This window comes from Heterocephalus glaber, unplaced genomic scaffold, assembly GCF_053883595.1.
Source record: "Heterocephalus glaber isolate CG9 unplaced genomic scaffold, H.glaber_assembly_v1.0 deba00001608, whole genome shotgun sequence".
Classification (NCBI taxonomy): domain Eukaryota; kingdom Metazoa; phylum Chordata; class Mammalia; order Rodentia; family Bathyergidae; genus Heterocephalus; species Heterocephalus glaber.
Genome location: NW_028258379.1, coordinates 14,587,312 through 14,610,053, shown reverse-complemented (window position 1 = coordinate 14,610,053; position 22,742 = coordinate 14,587,312). Strand labels below are relative to the sequence as shown.

At 49.2% G+C, this 22,742-nt stretch overlaps 1 protein-coding gene across 1 annotated transcript; it reads left to right on the top strand.

Annotated features, from left to right (window-relative positions):
• Positions 1-722: 722 nt before the first annotated feature.
• On the top strand, positions 723-22,283 carry Syndig1l (synapse differentiation inducing 1 like). The gene is made up of 4 exons (XM_004837202.4): positions 723-873; positions 18,088-18,561; positions 19,399-19,539; positions 19,676-22,283. Exons 2-4 carry the CDS (start codon positions 18,148-18,150, stop codon positions 19,832-19,834), a joined length of 714 nt encoding a protein of 237 aa, XP_004837259.1. The 5' UTR covers positions 723-873; positions 18,088-18,147; the 3' UTR covers positions 19,835-22,283.
• The last annotated feature ends 459 nt before the right edge of the window (positions 22,284-22,742 follow it).

Sequence of the window (22,742 nt, the reverse complement as noted above, 5' to 3'; positions counted from 1 at the left end):
ACACTGCCCTCAAAATTTGGGCCCATGGCATTTGAAGCCTGTGCACTTTTCAGCACAGTACTGTTATCACCAAATCAGAAATTTAATCTCTGTGAGCCCAGAGTCCTTATCTTGTAAAAGGGGGGGGGGGTGCCTAATAGAGTTGTTAAGAAAATTAAATGAGATTATGTTGGTTTAAAAGATAACCTGGCACGGTGTCTGGTATATAGTAGGCACTCAATAAATACTTCCTGTTTGTTTCTCTTTTTCTGGGGCAGATCAATATTGAAACTCGGGGTTTAGGAGCCTAGGAGCTCCAACATGCTTCCCGAAGCCTAAGGGCCGCCCATTGCATGGGGGATGCGCGGGAGGCTCGCAGGAGAGAGGGGCTGAGAGAGAGGCTCTGCTCCAGCCAGAGAGAAGCCGGCTCCAGCTGCGCGCCCCAGCTCTGGGCTCCGCGACTTCCCGCCCCGCCCCGCCCCGCCCTCCCGGGAGCCGCGTCCAGAGTGCCTGGGGGCTGGTTCCGGAGCGTGGAAGGGAGCGCGGAGCACGGAGGCAGTGGCGGCGGGAGGGCGGAGAGGGAAGGGCGACCCTCCTCGCTGCTCCCCTAAGTCGGCGCGGAGCCGCCTCGGGCCGGGCTAAGGGCTGCGCGGCGGCAGCGGGGCCCGGCCAGGATGCGGGGCTCCCGGGACCGCGCCGGGCGGGGCGGGCGGCGGGCGGGCGGGCGCTGTCCTCGGTGCTGAAGCGGCGGCAGCGGCGGGGGCGCGGGGCCCGGAGCAGGGGAGCCCTCCGGGGAGCCCCACCAGGGCCGCGAGGCGGGGGCGCCGTCTCTCGCCGCCCCATGACTGGTCCCCGAGCCCGGCGGAGGAGGCGGGACCGTCCGCAGCGGGACAGGTAAGGGGCCGTCTGGGGGGCACAGCGGGAGCCAAAGCGAGGAGCCACCTGGGAGGGGAGCGGGAGCCCCTTCAGGGATGGCTCTGACTCCCAGCTGGCCGAACCTTGCGCTCTTCACCCCTCACCACGCAGTCTGGGGCACTAGGAGGGCCCTGGGGGACCAGAACCATGACAGTCACCTGGGCACCCTGACCTCACACCACCAGGCCTTGACCCCAACCTCAGGCAGCTCTGGGACAGCCAGCTCACTGGTTGCAGGAACACGGAGGAGAATCTCCCAGACTCCCTGGTACCCCAGTCTCCACCAAGGTTCTGCGACATTAGCAGAATCTGAGAGGGCTTCACTAATTCTCCTCTCCCCAAGCCTGGTCACCAGGATGACTGGAGTGGCTGTGAGCATCCCCTGCTCTGAGATGTCTTTGCCCTCGAAATGGCCTTTGGGCCAACGAAAGGACCCATCCTCTCAGGACTGATTAACCCATTTCTCCAGGGAAAGAAGGGAGGTGTCAGAAGAACCTGTTTTTTCCTGTGGCCCTCTTGACTCTCATGGAAGGAGGCTAGTTTTGCATCATGTGTCCTTGGTGCATGAGGACAATGAAGGGGGAACCTAGGTCCTGTCTTCTCTTCTGTGCCTGAATGCTGATGACCCTAGACCAAACCTCCATTTGGAGTTCTCTCTCTTTCTGGCAAGAGTATGTTGAATGAGCTCATTCAGGGCTGCAAAGTGCTTCCAGTTCTTCAGAGCAGAGTTCTGTGAGTGGCAGAATGTAGCGATCAAAATAAAACTGCGTAGAGGAAGACTTGGCTTATCTCTGTGGACAACCGTTACTTTATGCTGCTTCATCCCTACCCTCCAACCCAGCACAACTTCCCCTCCCCCAGTGATAGAAAGAGCCCTAAACTAGGAGTCCCTGGCTGGGCACTGACATGTACTGGCTTTGACCCATTACCCAATCTCTCTAAACTCAGTCTCCTCACTCCTACCATGGGGATGCAAGCTCTGAGGTTCTTCTCACCTCAGGGAACTGCCTTGGGACTCAACCAAGCAATACACCTGATCAGAGGTACAGACCTGCCAAATGTATGTCTCCATACAAATGTGAGCTCCATCTCTGTTCCCATCTTAGAATCAGTGAAGTTTAAATTCTAAATCTTGAGCAGATAGAAGTGCTTCCTCTCCCCACTTCTCCTCCTCCATCATCACCTATAGAGATAATACAGGGTGAGAGTCTGACTCAGTTTTTTCCTTTTTTCCCTCAAGAATCACAGATCTAGGGAAATAGCTCCTTGAAGGCAAGGATTGTGTTGTTTTCATCACTTTGCTTTCCTCCACGCCCTTCCCCCCCTGTAGCACCTGGAAGATAGTAAGGACTCAGTAATTGGGTGTAAAATAAGGGAATGAAATGTGAAAATGTATCAAAATAAAGGCACTTGCCTGGGAATCAGGAGCCAGTGTTCTGGTCCCAGATCTGTCACTGGCTGTTTCAGGCAGGCCCCTTCCCTTTTGTGGGCTTCAGTTTTCCTATCTGTAAAAGAAAAGAGTTGGACCCGATGAGTTTTTAGATTCCAAGCTCTGGTGTTCTGTGGGGCTCTCTGAGACTGTCCTGAACCCAGTTCTCTGGGGATACAGGATGCCACCTTCATTAACCTGGATTGAAGAGTAAGTTAATGGCCTTTCATTGATGAGTTGGATTTTATGAATGGAGTGGAAAGGAACAATAGGAACCAGGTAAAGCCATTTATGTCTCTAGTGTTTTCATATGAGCCTTCTCTTCCTTATTTCCCTGGAAAAGTCACACATATATAGAGAGCGGCTGAGCTCATAGGATCCCTGCCTTCAAGCCAAAAAGCAAAGAACCATCTCTACCACCAATAACCCTTGTGAGTAGTCACCAGCCAGGAACCCAACTTTGGTCATCTCTTCCCAGGGACCTTGGCTGGCAGGGATCTCCCTCAGGGAGACTGGAAGGACAGTCAGGAAAGATCCATCCCTATAGAGAGGTTTCTCTTTTTATAAAAAACAAAACAAGTTCCTCTGGCAATAATTCCCTCAACTGTGGCAGGCCGAGCCAATGCTCAGAAAAACCTTAGCTAATTGGCACTCGGGCAGAGCTGAGTAAGCCATGCCAGTGACCTCCCTGACTTACTCTGTGAGTGCCCAGCCAGGGTGGGGGACCAGCCCCCCTTCCCCATGTCAGCACTTTCTGGCTCCCAGCTCTTGGTGCAGCACTGGCAAGAATCAGCTCTCGGGAGTTAATGGACAGTCACTAACCCTCATAACAAAGTGATGTGGCAGCAACAGGAAGAGTAGAATGGGGCTTTATTTTCTGCTGGACTGGTCTGTGGGGCAGCTGGCCTGCTGCTGGGCTGAGGACAACACACTGCATCTCCATCTGCAGCTCTTTGGGTGTCCACCCCACAAAGTGGTCAGGGTTCAGGGCATCCCTGGTCATTCAGGCAGATCACATCAGGATCCTCTCCCAACCAGGGAAAACTACCCGCTCACTGCCTACTTCCTGTGTCCCCCAAAGGGAAGAAGGGTGACCTTTCTTATTTAGGGCAGGGATCAGGGAAGCTGAGGAAGGGAAAGAAAAAATGCAACTTGGTCATTAAGAAAGTGTGGTGTGTGTGTGTGTAAGTGCACAAGTGTGTGTTTGTATGTGTAAGAGAGAGGTTGAAATACTGAAACACACACATAGATATCCCTTCCTCTGCAATGCACAGGCAAAATAGCAGAGGCAAAGAATATCTAGAGATGTGCACATTATTAATTACTCTCAAGTCCAAAGGCCAATCCATCTGTGAGTCTTAGAGGGACTCCCAGTTCCAAAGTATGCCACTCCAGGGAGAAAGATGCAGAAGAAACAGCCTTCACTTATGGGAGAAGAAACACCCCAGTTCTCAAAACCTTCTGTGTTTTCCAATCCTCTTCTCTCAGAGGCTTGGTGGCATTCTATCTGGGGCAAGGTCCCCTCTGCTGCAAGCTCGGGGACAGTAAAGACTGGATCTCACCCCTGCTCTTTGTATCAAGTCCTCCTTTCCCCGACTGCCTCTCTTTTTCTCTTTTCTCACCCCTTCCTGTGGCTGCCACCCTCACTCGTCCCTCACCAAGCAAACCAAAGAGAAAGTGAAGGCCCGCTGCTCCGCCTCACCATTAGGTGTGTCATCTCCCACCATTTGGTGCGCTGTTTGCTTCTAAGTGGCTTGGAATGAACTGCTTCAGTAGGGAGACAGGTTGTTTCGACACGAATAAAGGTGTGATTTCCACTTGAAAATGGACTAATTTGAGTAGTGCAGCCACCAGCCCACTCCTCTCAGCAATTTTCATCTTTGTTAGGCACAAACCCATTCCCATCCAGGCAGGTGGATGATGCTTTGAGGGAGAAACCAGTCTGGCTCATGGGAGCCCAGAGCAGCAGAGAATAGAAAAGGGGATAGTTCAATTCTTTCTGGGAGCCAGCAACAAAGACACCTCCAGTGGATGTGCAGCAGGGTTCCATCTGTTTTATTCATCCTTCCTGGGTTCCCTCCTCAGTTCTCTCCTTTCTGGTCCCTTCCTTGGCTCTCTTCTTCCCTCTCCAAAGGTCCTTCAATGATTTTCAAGTCCTCTCCAGCCCTGACCGTTACCCAGGGCTTCAATTTCATACATTCAAAGGCCAGGCAGAATTTCTCTCCTGCTATCCCAAAGGCATTTTCAAGCCAAATCCACCCACTTCTCTGCCCTCCTCCCCGTTTTTTCATGTGTGTGTTCATTTCTCCAGCTTGGGAGTTGGTGGGCCCTCTCAATCTAAATATTCCTCCTCCTCCTCCTCTTCTTCCTCTTCCTCTTCCTCTTCTTCTTCTCCTTCTCCCCTCCTCCTGCTCCTCCTTCTTCTTTTTCTTCTTCAGCTCAGGAAATACTTCCTGCTTCTGCTTTTTTAATTGACAAATACTAATTGTATATATTTATGCTATACAATGTGATGCTTCTTCAATTATTATTTTTCTCCTCTAGTCTTCTCCATTGTGTCTTTCTGAAAATTCTGCACCCCTCCTCCATGCCTCTTAACTTTCTTTCATATATTCTGTGTCTTTTTAAATGTGTTCCATGTCCTTTTGTTCTGCCTTGGGGAATTTCATTAACTTTTTTTCACATTAAAAGATTAGTCATGGGCCGGGGATTTAGCACAGTGGCATCACACCTGCCTTGCAAGGGCAAGGTCCTGAGTTCAATCTCCTGTACCAAAAAAAAAAAAAAAAAAAGATTAGTCATTACCTGGGTATAATGGTGCATGCCTGTAATCCAAGCTACTCAGGAAGCCGAGGCAGGAGGATGGAAAGTTGAAGCCATCCTGGGCAACTTAGTGAGACTCTGTCAAAAAAATAAATAAAAAGAAGCACTAGAGATGTAGCTCAGTGCAAGTCCATTCCATTATTCAATCTCTCCACTGAATTTTTGAAAAGTTAGACAATTATTTCCTTTTTTTTTTTTCCTTTTTTTTGTACCAGGGATCAAACTGAGGACCTTGCACTTGCAAGGCAGGCAGTGGAACCACTGAGCTAAATCCCCGGCCCGAGACAGTTATTTTCAATTTCAAAAACTCTTATGTTTGTGGATTGCTCCCTTTTTATAGCAACCTGTACTTGTTTTATAGATGCAATGTCCTCATATCTCTCCAAGAATATGAATTTTTTACAAAATTAAAGATCTTGGCTGTAACTTGAATAATTTTAGAATCTTATTGAGCAAATCATTCTATTTGTTTATTAAATTTTCTTTTATTTTCATGCAGCTGTTTTTCATTATTCTTTTTTGTCTATTCATATTTATGAGTGAAGGAAAGTATTAACCGGAACAGGTAGCTAGTATGGATCTCCTCTGGAGGTAGGTAAGTTTATTTCCTCAATAGGCCTCTTCCTTAAATGGAAGTTGTCCTTACCTCTAGCTTTAGGGGCTGCAAGTTTCTTTGCCTTGATTTCTTCACCAAGGAACCTCATCTGCTCTTTAGCTCTCAGAAATCTCTCAGTATTTTTGGACCACTAACATTCTTTTTGAAAAGGAAAGGAGGTTGTCTTTTTTGCTCTCCAATGAGCAGCCTCCCCCTAGTTTTTCTATCTCAATTCATCTCATCCCCTTCTATTTGGTTGACAAAGCCAAAAGTTTGGAACTCATCCTTGACTCATCTTTCACTTCTAGTTAACCACAAACTCCTCATCATTTAGCCTTCCGCCTACTCCTCAGCTAGGACTTTTCCTCTCCATCCATTCTGCCTCAGGCAATTCAGGTCCTCATCCTCTCCTGCCTGTGCTTCTACAATAATGTGTCTAGTTCTCTCTCTCTCTCTCTCTCTCTCTCTCTCATTCACTGTACATATTAATGAAATTCACTGTGATATTTCAATACATACACACAATGTGCACTAATCAAATCAGGGTAGTCAACATTTCCCTCTCCTTATTATTTCGTGTTCGGAGCCTTTGAGCTTCCCTCTTCTGAAATACAGAGCAGGTTATTGTGAACTATGGTCACCTACAGTGCTGAGGAACACCAAACTTATTCTTTCTACGTAACTGTGTTCTGGTACACATTGCACAAACTCCCTTTATCCACCCTTCCTGCAACATCTCCCAGTCTCTAGTAGTCACTATTCTACATTCAGGTCAATTTTTTTTACCTCCCATATATATAAAAGAATGTGTGATATTTGTCTTTCTGTGTCTGACTTATTTCATTCAATGTCCTCTAGTTCCATCCATTTTGCTGCAAGTGATAGTATTCTATTCTTTTTATGGATGAATAATATTACATTGCGTATAATACAATATTGTCCTTATCCATTCATTGTTGATGGGCAGCTAGGTTGGCTTTGTATCTTAGCTATAGAGAAGAGTGCCGAAACCCTAATAGTTTTCTAACGACTCCTAGCCTTCATTCTCACTCACCGCTTATGCAATCCTTTTTATTCACTGCTGCCAACCAGAGCACCTTGTTCAAAACACGGGCAAGACCATGTCATTTCCCTGCTGCCACCATCACTGGCTCCCCACTGCCCACAGAGCAAAGCCCCTCTGCCCAGCACAGGCCTTCCCACCTCACGTGGCTCCTCCCTCAGTACCAAACCACCCAGGCTTCTCCCCGCAACACCCCAGACCTTTGTTTGTGGCATTTCCTTGGCTGGAGATGCCCTGCTCTCATTGTCTCATTGAACTGATGACTCCTATTCTATCTTCAAGACTTATTTTTCTGTCATCTGCTTAGAGAAGCCTCTTCCTAGTTCCCACCATCCACTACCATTCCAGGGCAGGGGTCCCTCACACTCTGGGAGCTGCCAGCACATTCTATGGAAACTTTGAATTTCCTAGTCTTTATTTCCTCCCCCTCCTCATTGCAGGGACTACTTCTTGTCTATTTTTGGATCCCAAGAGCTAGCCTGAAATAAATGCCCAAGAAATGTTTCTGTGCACAACTGTGTGTGCCTCCACCTATCAGATCCTGGAAAGCACTTCCTTACCAGGAGGCCTCAGTACCCTCAGCTCGCTCACTCACCAATTCACTCATCTGTTCATGAGGTCAGCTGTTTATTGATTGCTTGCTACGTATATAGCAGGTAAGGGGATGCAGGGAGGAGCAAGACACACACAGTACCCCTCCCTCTGGAGCTCACAGTCTGGTGAGGGAGAAAGGCACTAATCAACGAATCACACCTATATAAATAGAGGCTGTGATAAGCACTTGGAGAGGAAGAGCATGGATCTGGGAGAGCAGATCACCAGGGTACTGAAAAGTAGCCTGAGGGTGGAGGGATCATCTCCCTGAGGAAGTGGCCTTTAAGCTGAGTGCTAACACACTGATGTGAGAGGAACTTCTGAGAAACATGACTGAAGTTAAGGAGAGAGAGGGACCAGAGCTGAGAGGGACAAGGCACCGGCAAAGTATATTTCAGTTATCTGTTGCTGCCTAAGCTACCCCAAAACCTACCAGCTTCAACAACAGATATTTTATCATAGCTCATGACTTTGAGGGGTCAGAAAGCACCAAGGGCAGGCTGTGTGATCTTTCTAATGTGGCACCGACAGCTCACCTGGTGACAGATGGGCCAGTTTGGAGAGCCCAGGATGGCTTAGTCACATGTCTGGCATCTTAAAGATGGGTAGGAGGCTGGGCTCAGTGGGTTGCATTGCCTGGAGCCTCTACTCACACATGGCCCCTCTGGCATGGTGACCTCAGAGTGGTCCAGCCACCTGCAGGACAGCTCGAGGCTCTAAGAGAGAGTGCACTAGTGATCCAGGTAAAAGGTGCCTGCCCTCATAAATGTGACACATTGGCTGTGCTCTGGGGGGAAGAGGTCACAGTCCTCCCAGACAAGCAGAGAGGGACATGGGTCCCCACCTCTCCTTGATAGCAATGTCCAAGTCTTTGCAGCCAGGTTTGACAATCTCCATGACGATTTCATTTAAGTGAGAGAGACTACACTGTATTTAAGTGCTGCCAGCAAGGAAGAGGAGTTAGAAGCTGTTGGAGACAGAGGAGAGAGAAAGGATAATCAATTGTGTTAGGTTTGCTGAGGAGGCGAACTGAAACAAAGAAAGCTAAGTTTCCCATTTTCCTTGAGTCTGCCCACCTCTCCCCCATTCCCACCCCTGGCTTTTTCTCTCTCTGCTGTTGGCCACAGCAACCTGCAGCTAATGACCCTGACTGGTCTGGTGGCTCTCTTGCTTATAGGCCAATCATCATCAAATCCAGCCCTAAGGCTGCCATGGCCACAGTGCTTCATAGTTGTGTGGCACAGTTTGTATATCACCTGCCTAGAAGATGGTCTAGCACCTATTTGTAAAGATTTTACCTTTTCCCTGGGTTTTAATCATTTATATTTAATCTTCTGCCCTACAAGGAAGTTCAGGGCTTTTATCTTTCAGTTGAAAAGCAATTTGGATGCACTGAGAGATAGTGGATGATGGTCTAGCACCCTCATAGTGGTTCTGTATTTATCAGAATCCAGGTCTTATTTAAAGGTTATCTAGGCAGCCACCCTTGGGCAACTAAATCACCCCAAATCTCTTAATCTTTTCTTAAAGCTCCCATTTCTCATCCTCTTCACTGAGGAGCCTGGTTTTAACCCATTTGAAACCAACTCCTCACTACTTCTCGGCATCCTCCCCATGAAGATGCACCGTGACAGAGGTAAAGAGTAAGAGGCCAGGCTTTGGACAGAAGCAAACCTGAGTTCAAATATAGCTTCTGACATTGCATAACCTTGGGCAAGTTTCTTAATTCATCTGAACTTCAGTTTCCTCATCTGAGAAATGGGAAGTAATAATAGTTTTGGCGAGGTGCCTCAGCACATGCCTGTAATCCCAGCACTCTGAGAGGCTGAGGCAGGAGGATCACCAAGTTTGAGCCCAGCCTGGGCAACTTAGAGAGACCCTGTCTCGAAACAAAAAATAAAATATAAAGGCCTGGGGATGTAACTCAGTGAGAGGACTGGGTTCAACCCCCAGTAACATAAAAAATAATAATAAACTTCATTAGAATTTTAATGTTTTGAGGTACAGTATACAGAACCCTTTACTAGGGTTGGGGGCATTGTAGCTGTCACCAGTTTACAGGGCTCTGATAAAGGTCCCATCCTGAGAAGATGACCTGACTCCTGGTTACACCTCACACTGTCCTTTTGACCTCTCCTCCGAGCACCAGAGACCGCACTGTGCAGTAATCCACAAAAAGACCTCCCGGCCTTAGCCCTGCAACAATCCTGGAGGACTTCCTGCTGTTCCTGCGACCCATCTGTTCCATTTGCCAGGACCACTGGTTCTCCCTGCACCGCATCACTGTTGAGTGGTTAAACGCATGCACCCTGCACCCTGGTCAGTCAGACTTGGGTCAAATGGGGTTCCGCCACTAACCAGCTACATGATCGCAGGAAACCTGTTAACCTCTCGGAGCCCATTTTCCCCTGCATGAAAGAGGATGGTTCAGTGAGATCATGCACTTGAAGCACTTGACATGGTGTTCAGAACAAAGCGCGCAGTCTGGAAGTGTAGCTGACTCATGTGGCACTGGGGTGTAGTACTACCTCTGAAGTCGGACTTCCGGGGTTCATGTCTGGCTCTCCACTCTCCAGCTGAGTGCCTCTGGGCACTTATGAATCTATTATTCCTCAATGTCTCTGTCTGCAAAACAGAGATGATGCCAACCTAGACTTGTTAGAGCTGCTATGAGGGTTAAATGAGGTAACAGATAGCATTTGCAACAGTGCGAGGGTCACAGTAAGAACTTAGTTAGTGTGGAGTGCTACTATCATTCCATCCTTTGACTTTTTTGTTTTTTGTTTTGGGGTTTGTTTTTTTTTGGTACCTAGGATTGAACTCAGGACCTTGCACTTTTGAGGCAGGCGTTGGAACCACTGAGCTAAGTCCCTAGCCCCTTTTGTTTTTGTTTTTGTTATTTTGGTACCTGGGATCAAACTCAGGACCTCATGGTTGCCAGCCAGACACTGTGCTGCCGAGCTACATCCCTGGCCCCTCATCCTTTGATTCTTCGGGGAGCTTTTTGGTACCAGAGATCAAATTCCCAACCTTGTGCTCGAGAGGCAGGTGTGGTACCACTGAGCTAAATCCCCGGCCCTCATCCTTTGATTCTTCACCCTTTTGTATTTTTATATTTCAGGAACATTGTCACTATATAATACTTAGTTGGACTGTTTTTTAAATTCATTCCTTTTTAAATTTCCATTTATATTTATATAAATATTTTATGTAGCTGGGGATTTAGCTCAGTGGTTCCGGCACCTGCCTTGAAAGCGCAAGGTCCCGAGTTCAATCCCTGGTATAAATAAATAAATAAATAAATGTTTTATGTAAATTTATATAAAAATTAATTAAATTTCAAATGCTCTAAGGTATAATAATCAAACAATAAATTCATTAATTTCAAGTATATGATTGCGTGTGCTATAATCAAGCAATGGAACAGTTCTGTCACCCCAAAAAGTCCTCAGGCCCCTTTTCAGTCTCTGTCCTCCCTCTGCCTCTGGGATTAGCAACCACCTGTTTGCTCTCTATAGTTTCTGACTTTCCTAGAGTTTCTTGTAAATGGACTAAAACACCAAAAGACCATCTTTGTCTTTTTATGGGCAATTTTATTCTATTTCTACTCAATGTGATTACTAATATAGTTGGGTATAAGTCTAACACCTTACCTATTTTTTTCTGTTTGTTTCACCTGTTCTTTTTCTATCTTTTCTTGCCTCCTTTTTGATTAATCAAGTAATTTTACCATTTTATATTCGGATCTACTAACTTTTGGTTATACATACTTTTACTCTTCTTTCAATGACTATCAGATCAGTGGTTCTTAAAGCATGGTTTTGGGATGAGAGGCATCAATATCACTTGATATGTTGTTAGAAATGTAAATTCAGCCAGATGTGGTGGTATATGAGTAAAATCTCAGCACTCAGGAGGCTGAGCCAGAAAGATTGCTGTGAGTTTAAGGCCAATCTGAGCTACATAAATGAGTTCAAGCCAACCTGAACTACATAAGCAAGTTCCTATTTAAAAAAAAAAAAAGCAAATTCTCAGCCCCCATCCCAGAATCATTAATGATATGGAATCCAATAATCCACATGTAATAACTCCCCCAGGAGATGTTGATCCTCACTAAAATGTGAGAGCCACTGCCCCGAAACCAGTGTTGCATGGAACAGAAGTTACACTCTGGGCAGGTCACCCTCAGGAAGGGGTGGCTGATTCCAAGCCTGGCTGGTTTGCTCCTGTTTCTAGGGTGTAACCTTAGAGCGGTCCCAATTGAAAACCCAAGGTGTTTATTGGGGCCCTACCCGTTAGCAGGCCCTGAACTCTAATTTTTCTCTGCAGCCTGATTCTGCTGGCAGAGTAGCCCCTGGAGAATCAGGAAAGGCCTCAGAGGGAATCCTGATGTCAAGCTTGTGTCTGTCTCTGCATCTCTCTTCCCTTAGGGCTCTTGCCATTTTGACCCCCAAGTTCTTGCATACTTGGTGATTCTTGCATGCCTTCATATTTTTCCCGAGCTACTTTGGCAGTTTTGTGTGATGAGAGTTAGTCTACTGCAGCTGGAAAAGGAAGCCCCAGTCCTACTGTTCTGTTCCCACTAGAATTATGGAGTCAAATGAGCAGTTGGAACAGTTCAGTCCCTGGCACATGGTTAAAGCTCAATAAGTGTAAGTTATTGTTCTTCTGCTCCCAGTAGAATCCTGGGGACTATTGAGCCGAGTTGTTAACAATCAACTCTCCCACACATTTTCTAGATAAGGAAGCAAGCATTCCACAGTGTGATTGGAGGCGAGCACAACTGCACCCAGCAGGAGGCTATGATTGGACTTCAGGGGATCCCAGGATGGTTCCTGCCCTGGTCAGGGAGTGGAAACCCTTAAACTTTAGGGGCCCAGCTGAATTCTCAGCTCAGAAGGAAATGAGCCAGGGACTTTACAGAGCCATTTCTCTCCCTCTCTTCTTGCAGGGCCCTAACTGCAGCCTCAGCTGCACAATCTGAAGCAATCTTCTTAGCTTCAGAATTCCAGGGCCCCTTGTGTCTTTCCTCTAGAGCAGAGCACATCCACACATGCACACACCCTTGCCCATGCAGGTGTGCTTACCCACAGGTACTCCAGCAGTGGCACCAGAGTGTGGCAGGCACACAGGCCACATGAAACCAGGCAGCAGAGGTGGCAATGAGAATTGTTGTGATTTGAATGCTGGTCCCCCTCTCCAGAGGACAGGGAAATTTGGACCAAGGAATAAGCTGGAAGGCCTGGCCAGAGCAAGGGCAGGGAAGGCTGATCCTAGAGACCTACTGCCTCCTCCTCTGAGATCAGGCCATGAACTCCAGAGTGGCCCCATTAGGGGGTGCAGGTTGGTCATGGAGAACACACATAAACTATGTAGAGACCTGGGAGTTGTGGCTGGACTGTGAAAGGATGCTGCAGCCACTAACTTGAGTTATTTTGTGAAAATGAATACGTGTGTGTGTGTGCGCACACACACGCGCATGCACATGCACACAGGATTTAATATTGTGCTCAGCCGCCAAACCCAGAAGGAGCCCCAAGGCTGGGGAGGCTTTAAACTGCTTTTAGATAATTTGGTTCAGAAGAAATCTATGCACTTAATTTTTTCTGGTTTAAAAGTAGTACATGCTCATTGTTTTTTTTAAAAAATGAGAAAAAACAGAGTGTAAAGGAGAAAATGAAAAGCACATGTACTCCCACTCCTAGAGTTAATCATGTTGACATCTCACTGGAGTAGAGATTGCAGGCCAAACCGTTCGCTTTTCTTCCTTCTCATGGAGACTGCCATGAGTGTTTCTCATGTCATTACTCTTTGTAAATCTGCGCAAAGGCCTTATATCACTGCATCGTGTGCCATCACTTATTTAAGCTGTTTCCAGTGGTTGGACATTCAAGCAGTTTCCCATTTTTCCACTGTGCAAATCCTGCACCTTTCTCCTGCATGAAGTGCTGGGAGGCTCTTCCTCAGGGCCCCATCAGAGTACCCAGAGCCATGCTCCAGCTTGGCTGGGTATCCTTTCACCAGGAGAATCTGACAGGAGCAGGGGGTGAGCTGGGATGCATCAGCCGCTGCCTGCTTTGGACATGCCCTACAATACCCCTATGGTCTTCAGTTATCTTTCCATCCCTTCAAGGGCATCAGACAGGTGGGCAAGGGACCTGCCAAGGCCTCCTGTGAGGCAGAATATAGGGCAGGGGTGAATTTGAGGCATTAATCTGCTCTGAGGGCCTGGGCTTCCCTACCCACCCCAAAGGCTCCTGCACACTTCAGCCCACATGGATGGTGATGGAGCCATGCTTTGGCAGGGGACCCCAGAGGCTCTAGGCACTGGGACATACATTAAAAGGAGAAGCTGAGGGACTTCTGGGATCCATTTCCTAGACTCCCAGAGGGTGAGTGTGGTGGACTAGGGGTGAGGACAAGGACAGGACTGAGACTGGGGAGGTGCAGGGAGAGCTGGAAAGTCAGGAGATGACTACATGGCTCTGCTGCCCTTCTGGAGAGCAGATGTCTCACCTTTTCCCTTGCCACCCTCAGCCTAGGAAGCAATGACTATGCCTCTCTCAGTGATGGATGTTTCTATCCCTGCCTCTTGAAAGGGAACTGGGAGTTGGAGATTCACTTCATGGGCCATGGAGTCATGGAATGTTAGTGCCACACAATCGACCTCAGTGACCATTTCCTCCACCCACTCACGGAAAAGATGAGGAGCTTGAGGGGCCCCAGTGTACCTGACTCCCAAACCCAGGGGCCCTGTGGTCATGTGCTCTTCATTCCACGCCTTAGAGTCACATCTGCTTGGAGAGGGGACATTATGGCAGGGCTAAGGCTGTCCTTGGGAGTCAGAAGATACCAGGCCAGGTGGGAATCTGCCCAGAGGAGCCCAACACAAGCCTAATTCATGAGGTTTCTGCCTTGGACACTCGCAGCCCCTCACCTGCAAGAAGCCCTCTCCACATGAGCAGAGTCCAAGAGCTCCATGCACTCTGGTGCCCAGGGGCAGAGGTTGGACTCGAGCCTGCACATCTCACCCAAGCCTGTGTGCCCTGTCATTGCAGGGTAGTAGGGGTGGGGAGTAGCTTCTGTCCCGGCTGAGTGACAGCTGTGTGAAACTCGCAACAGGTTCACCCACCAGCAGGGCCCCCAGGCACATGACAGTCCAGCATCTCCAGTACCATCTGTGCCTTCCATGTGAGTTATTGGTCTCTTGTGAGGTCTCTATGTGAGGTAATGGTCCCTTTTCTGTGCCCCTCTGTGAGTCTTTGTCAGACATTCTTGGAGCTCCCACTCTAAGACAGCCACTCTCAGGGATTCAGCACTTAGAGCCAAGGGCAGCCGCTTCTCGCTCCTTTGCCCCTACACAGACAGGCCCCTGTGGCCCACTCCAGTCCTCCTGGGCCCTCTCCTGCCCTCACTGCCCTTTGCCCGGCCACCTGGACATTATGGCTGGAACCATACTCTGTCTCCAGGTCTCTCAGGAGCCAGCTTTCTTGAATCCCATCATGTCTCTTGGAGCAGAAATAGAGACATCCCTTTCCCAGGCTTTACCTCTGGATTCTTTTTTTTTTTTTAATTCTTTTATTGGTACATTTTAGGTATACAACACATTACAGTTATCATTGGGTGCTTGTACATGATGTTTCTTGGTTCTTATTTTTTTCCCCCATTCCCTGTGTGCCCTTCACCCCCTCCACCCTTCCCTATTTACATAGATTTCGTTTCCATTTTTTTTCTTTTCTCATAATTTTTCCTTTCCCTTCTTTCCTTTCCCCTTCAGCTCCCACCACCCCTACACCTTTGGACCTTTGCCTATTTCAAATTATCAATTATTCATTTTAATCATTTTAATCTTTATTTACACTTTCAGTTTCTCACACTAGAGAAACTATTCAGAATTTACACACGTGTGTCCTATTTATTTCACTTAAGACGATGGCCTCAATATGGATCCATTTAGCTATAAATGTCTCTAGTTTCTCATTCTTTATGGCTGAGTAGTACTCTATTTTATTAAAAAAAACCACATCTTCTTTATCTAGTTTCCAGTTGATGGGCACTTGGGTTGTTTCCAAACTTTAGCTATTACAAACTGTGCTGCTATAAACGTGGGTGCACATATATCGCTGTGGTATGATTCTTTTAATTCTTTGGGGAAGATCCCCAGCAGGGGAATAGCTGGGTCAAATGGGACCTCTAGCCCTAGCTCTTTGAGGTATCTCCACACTGATTTCCACAGTGGTTGCACCAATCTGCACTCCCACCAAAAATGGAGAAGCGTTCCTTTCTCCCCACACCCCGCCAGCATTTGTTATTGGTTGATTTCTTGAGAGCAGCCACTCTTTGTGGGGTGAGGTAGAATCTCAGTGTTGTTTTCATCTGCATCTCTCGAATGACCTGCCTCTGGATTTTTGATAGCTGTTAAGGGTGAAGAGGGGACCAGAATCCTCAGACCTGGGAGCAGAAATCTATCCCTGTGCTTTTCCTTCTAGCATTAACAGAGACCTGCTTGAAGGCCAGAAATGGCCTGGGGAATAAAGACAAGTTGAGGCCCAGAAATAAGGACAGCAGCCTCTCCCGCCTACCATCCACAGCACACTGTCACCTCAGCCATCTCATTGGACCCTCCAGGCAACCTGATGGCATGGCAGGGAATATCACCTGCACTTTACAGCTGAGGAGACTCAGAAGGGCATGCAAACTCCCCACTGCATCAAGATCAGACCTTGAGACCTCCATCTTCAGATTAGAAATCCAGGACAAGCCATTACCCATCATCCTCCAGCCGAATGAGGGTCCTGGGATGGGGAGAATGCAAGGTCCTTGAGGCCACCAGGCCTGCCCCTCCCTCCCTGTACACCCCACATCCACCTGCTAACCCTAGAGGGTGCAGGTCTGTTGTAGACATGCTCAAGGGCTGCTTACCCTCCTCAGCCAGCCTCCCCGGTGCACAGTAGTTGCTCAGGTTGCCTGACGGATGGAAGGCAGCCCTCAAGTGTGTCACAGTCTGTCCCTTCTGTGTGTCTGCACTCCAGCTGGGATGTGCTGGGCCAGATCTCAGCACACAGGAGGCCCCACCTGGGATCTGCAGGAACTTCCCAAGGTCACGATTTGCCCTAGAGAGAGCCTAAGGTGTACCCCCAAGACTGAACTAGGGGAAAGCATCCTCCTCCAGCAGGAACTGCCAGCTATAAGAATGGACCGTGTCCAAGCTAAGCAAGGTACCATTTGATCCTTAAACAAATCCTCCCTGCCACCAAGGCCTGTCATCTTTCCTCCATCTCTGCTATCATTGAGCCCAAATTACCTCATAGCAAATAGCAAAACTCCTCCTGCTGTCACACCCCATCCCTCTCCAATTCACTTTGCACACAAAGCCATAGGGAAGGCTTCAGGACCCAAATCTCCCCCTATCACTCCTGCCAAGACCCCTGAGTCCCCCTTAGACCTCAGCAGGACTGCACAGTCTGACCCCCCCACACCATCTCATGCCTCCCTCTGATCCCTGAGCCACACTAGCCTTTTTCCAGACTCTCATCCCTACCAACCTTTGTCTAACTACAGCATCTTTCCACACATTTTCATCTGCATGAGGTATTTCCCATAGGTGTTAGTCCTCTGTTACTGTAACAAAATACCTGAGATGATCAATTCATAAACAGGAAAGATTTATTTGGCTCACAGTTTTAGAGGGCTCAGTCCATGATCTGTTTGTCCTATTGCTCTGTGCCTGTGGCAAGGCAGGATATCATGGTGGCCAGCACATAGTGGAGTCAGATGTTCACCTTACTGTGGCCAGGAAACAAAAAGGAGCAAGAGGAAGAGACAAGCATTTCAAATCCCCTTCAAGGGCATGGCCCCCAGGGACCAAATGGTCTGAACATCTCAGTAGACCCCACCTCTTAGAGGTTTCCACACCTTCCGAAGGCCAAGCCTTAACATATGAGCTTTGGGGAACACACTAGACCCAAGCTACAGCACCATCCCCTTTATCTCCTTAGATCTCAGCTACAAGGCCTTTCCTGCATCTTTGAGTCAGTTCTGTCTATTGAATGTTCTTGCACACACCTGCTATACTTCTTCACCAGAGTTGTTATTTTACAATTGTCTTCTGTAAGCTCCATGAAGACAAGAGAGCATTCTTCCCCCACTCCCGTTTCTCGCCTTTCTCACTGCTCTATTCCCAGCCCTGAGCATCACACAGATATGCGGGTGGATAAATGAACCACTCTCAGAGATGAGTGGTACCACTATCCCCACCTTCCAGATAAAGAAACTGAGTTCTTTTTTTTTTTTTTTTTTTGGTACCAGGCATCAAACTCGGGACCTTGCACTTGCGAGGCAGGCAGCAGAACCACTGAGCTAAATCCCTGGCCCAAGGAACTGAGTTCTGAGAAGCAGCCAGCTCAAGGTCCTGAGATTGGCAAATGGCAAAGCAGAGTTTGAGCCAAGTCAGACTGCAGAGCCTGCATTCTTAGACTCGTTTTGTTTTGTTTTGTTTTGTTTTGTTTTGTTTTGTTGAGACAGGGTCTTGCTATGTAGTTCAGGCTGGCCTCAAACTCACAATGATCCTCCCACCTCAGCCTCCTGAATGTGGGTTTACAGGTGTGCACCACCACACCTGGCTCTTAACCCCTTCTGCTTCTGATCTGGGGAACCAGCCTCAGTCTATCTGTCTTGCTCTCCTGACAGGTTCTGTGAGAATTGCTCAGCTGGCCCAGGCTCACCTCCTCAGCAGCTGTCCCCAGAACCATGGAGAGCCTGAGTGAACTACAGAACCCTCTGCTGTCCAGGAGCCCTGGCCCCCTCCATGGTCCCTATTCCTACCCCGAGACCCCACCCGGCTGGTCCTGCCAGGAGAAGCTCTACTCCTACCTCCTGAGTGGTGCTGGCCCTGCACACACCCACCAGCTCCTGGACCCAGGGTCCCTGCAGCTGGCTGTGGAGGCCTGGTACCGGCCCAGCTGCCTATTGGGGAAGGACAAAGTCAAGGAGCCTGGGGCAGGCAGCTGTGAGACCAGCTTTACGGAGGCCAGGGAGCCCCTAGCAGGACCCACAGAGCAGTGCACAGAACCTACCCAAGCTAAGGAGGATGTCACCATCCAGACTGTGTCCTACGGGGTTCAAGAGGAGCTGCAGGGCCAGGAGGATGACCAGGAGGAGGAGGTGAGCATGTCTGCTCAAAATGCCAATTCCCAGGGTCCCTCATCAGACTCCAAGATTTAACAGGCTTGGGTTCTGCCACCGAAGAAAAGGTTACTTCTGACCCCAATGCAGCCCACCCTTTGAGAAGCACTAGCTTGGGTTGACTTTCAGTCCAAGTGATAAATGGCAACTATCTACCACTCAAAAATAGCATTATTATTTTGGTGGGTGATCAGCTAAGCCTTTTTTTTTTAATAACCTATTTGGCCGTGCTTGCTTCGCAGCACATATACTATAACCTGCTTGGTTCTCTCTCTCTCAAAAAGATCTTGCTGGACATAATTTTATAACCTGTTATTTCAATATTGCTCTGTGAAATTTAATATTTTCTACAAGGTGATTTTAAAGTTACACGGTTTTCCATTGTGAGATTTTCCATCGTTATTAACTCAATCTCCTGGCCACTGGGCTTTGAGAGCATTTCTAATATTTTACAATTACTATCTTGTGATGAACTTCTCCAGATATAGAGACCTGGTGATAAAGTCCTAAAAGTAGAATCATGTGGCCATTGTAAAGGCTTTTGGTAGAAAGTGGTGAGACCAAACTACACTGCCACCAACAGCAGAAGACACTACCTATTGTCCCACATCAATGGCCCCTGTGTATGGGTAATACCTTGTTTAAAAACTCCTGCCAGGGCCAGGGATTTAGCTCAGTGGTTCCAGCACCTGCCTCACAAGCGCAAGGTCCCGAGTTAGATCCCCCATACCAAAAAAAAAAAAAAAAAGAACTCCTGCCGGTGTGACAGTGCTAGGAAAACCTGGGGCCTGTCTACCAAACTGCACTGTTTTGCAGAGTGATGCAACATCCACAGAGAGTGAAAGTGAAGACAACTTTCTCACGCTGCCCCCCAGGGACCACCTGGGTCTCACCCTCTTCTCCATGCTCTGCTGCTTCTGGCCACTGGGCATCGCTGCCTTCTACTTCTCCCAGGGGGTAAGTGCACTTGGGCCACCTCCCTCTGCTGAGGGCTTGGCTCCCCCAGCTGTAGAATGGGGTTAGGGGCTTGGTGGGCTGGGCTGCCCTGCTGAGCGTGAAGCTGCTCTCTTTAACAGCATATCTCTCTCCCTAGACCAGCAAGGCCATCTCCAAAGGAGACTTCCGCCTGGCCAGCACCACCTCCCGCCGGGCCCTCTTTCTGGCTACACTCTCCATAGCAGTGGGGGCCGGTCTCTATGTGGCTGTGGTAGTGGCTCTGGCAGCTTACATGTCCCAGAATGGCCATGGCTAGCAGCTGCTGATATGGCCTGCATCCTGATTGCCCTAGGCTACTGGAGAAGCGGTGGGGCTTGGGGCTGCAGACTCCATGGAGCATGCTAGGCCCTGGAGAAAACCCATGGGAGTGGCTTGTCAGGGGTCAGGGCTCCCAGCCTGCAGCCTGCAGAGCTCAACCTTCCCTTCTTCTCAACAGAGCAAACCAGGGGCACCACTCTCTGACCCAGGCTACAGAGTGGAAGCAGGAGAGACAGGGCTGCCCACCAGGCCATTCTACAGCGCCTAGCCCAGCCTGTTCTGGCCAGTCCTTACAGGGGCTCCCACCCTGTCAGTAGCCCACTACCCACTTTCTCCCTAGAGAAAGAGCAGGAGGTTCCAGGAAAGGAGAGAGGTGCCAGTGGGTAGAGCTTTGCCCCAGCCCTTCCACCCATAAGGTCTTCATCTGGAGACAGTCTGAACAGTTCAGCTCTACTCTCTGACCCCGTGATGCCCATGGTGCCCAAAGCCAGCCAGTCAGGAAGGAAATACACTGAGACACATGCATCTCTGCTCTTTCCGATTCTAGGGGCTGCTTATCTCCCCTGTGGGCAGGTAACATAGATCCTTGATAGAGAAGAGGAGTCTCAGTATGTAAACTCTGCATCAAGGAGGGCAGGTTCCTGGGGCTCCCCTGGGGGGGAATAAAGGGCAGTGATGACAGAGGTCAGAGGGCCCTGAATCCTGCTGGGGCCTCATGGGCCCCCCCACCCCCACATCCTTTCTGGCCTCTGCCCTGGAGCCCTACGCTGGTGCCCACCTACCCCAGGGAGACTGAGAGTGCCAGCAGCCCTGAACCACTGAACAGATGCAGGGCCTAGGTCCAGCCCTGTGGGAAAGGCAGTGAACAGAGTCTGAGGGGAAGGAAACAGGCAGCTTAGGCTGCCTGCCAGAGGAGGTGTCCCCTGATCATGGCCTAGAAGAATGAGTGGGATCCATTTACAGGATTTGTTTCCACACAACCCCTTGTGTTGGTAGGCAGAGCAGGAGGCAAGGGCCTCCTGGGTTGGGGGGGGGGGGCGGTCCAAGCTATTTGGATTCTGCCTGGAGCATCCAGGATGGAGCAAAATTACAGCCACTTATGAGTGCTCCACCAACACAAGGAGGAAGGTAGAGCCTGAGTCTCAAAGTCAGTAATGTTTTCCATCTCTGAACGTTTGGGGGTTGGTGATAGCAATTGACCAGCCCTGGGGCTTCTCCACTCAGGTCTGCTCACAGCCCCACAGCCTTAAGGCAACGTCAAGAACTTTAGTGACATCAGGCAGGCAGCAAGTGAGAAGGCAGGCCTGTTGGGGCCCAAGCCACAGGACCCCATTGTGCATCATTTGGGGGACCTGGTCATTCCCATGCCCCATCCAGATAGGGCCATGGCTCCACCACTGACCATGCCTTGTCCCGTGCCCTCCCCTAACTCCAACATTGCCCAACCCTCTGCTCGATGCATCACTGGCACTTTTAACACCCCTTGTTGTATTTATTTATCCTGGTAATAAACTTTTCTGTAACACTTGGTGCCCTCTGGGCCTCTTGCTGACCTTGCCTGCCCACCTTTGCCTGGGTCCCATTACTGACCCAGTTCTCCAATACTGACCTCCATCACCGGTCTGCTGCCCCTGACCCAGCAGCCTGCATATGGGCCTCTAGGAGAAGTGTCCAGAGCCTACGCTGCCCCACACTCCTCCATGCTCCTCGGCTTAGTCACCTGGATTCTTATCTCCCCTGTGGCTTGCTCTTGACTTCATGCAGGACTAGGCAGGATGCATACCCTGAGGGGGAAAAAAATCCTTCCGAGGCTCTTTGGCCTAGGTAGGAAAGGTGTGTGAAAGATCAGTCTTTGGATGTGGGCCACCCAGAAAGGGGATGTGACCATGGGTGAGGCAGGGTTTTTTAGCTGAGTTCCCCAAGGGACCTTACCCTGAAGACTGCTGCCAGGACTTGCAGCAGCAGGAGAGCCATTCACTTTTCCTGAAGGGCGCTGGGTGCCACCTCACCACACTGACCACATCTGCCACCCAGCAGCGAAGATGACTCAGTGTCCACTCAGGTGCCCCCTGCCCTCCCTTCTACATACTGACAGTGCTTACAGGGAACTCTGTGACACATGGCAGGAGGCAGGACAAGCTGAAAATGCTGGAAAGGCGACTCAGGAGGCTTCAGCCAACCACTGATGGGACTCAATGTATAAAGAGCCTCCACATCTTGCCCCTTGGATGGGAGAGGACTAGTTGTACTCCACACTGGTTCCCAGGGGCCCCCGGTGGGAGTGAACATCAGCGCCCACAGCAGCCATCTGCTTGGCAGCCTGGCCCCCCCAGCTACCTTCTCTCTGTAGTCTTCCCCATTCCTAGGGACCACTCTCCAATAATCTCCCTGCAATTGAGTCCTTGTCTCACAGTTGGCTTCTGGGGAACCCACACCCAAGCACACACTTGCATGTTCACATGAACATGTATCAGTGCTATATATATATATATATATATATATATATATATATATATGCACATACTTGCATAGGCATGCACCTGTGCACACACAGGCACAGCCATGCAACCATGCACACCTTCATGCACAGGGATGGCCCACAAATGCACAAAAACCACATGCACACATCCAGGTGTGCACCCACACATGAATGGGGAAGGGTGAAGGAGATGTGGTGGCTGAGAACTCTCACCCAGCCCTGCCCATCCTGCCACCCAGCTGGCTCCAGGCACTGGAATGGGCACAGGGCTGTAGGCCCCCTCAGCAACCAGGCTGCCCCCCGACCCAAACTGTTCCCACTTACCTCCTTCCTAGCCCTCTGGTGTGCTGTTCCAGGCCTTAGGAAGAAGGAAGAGAAGCCAAATGATTTTTTTTTCTTTTTGAGATGGGCTCTTACTATGTTGCCC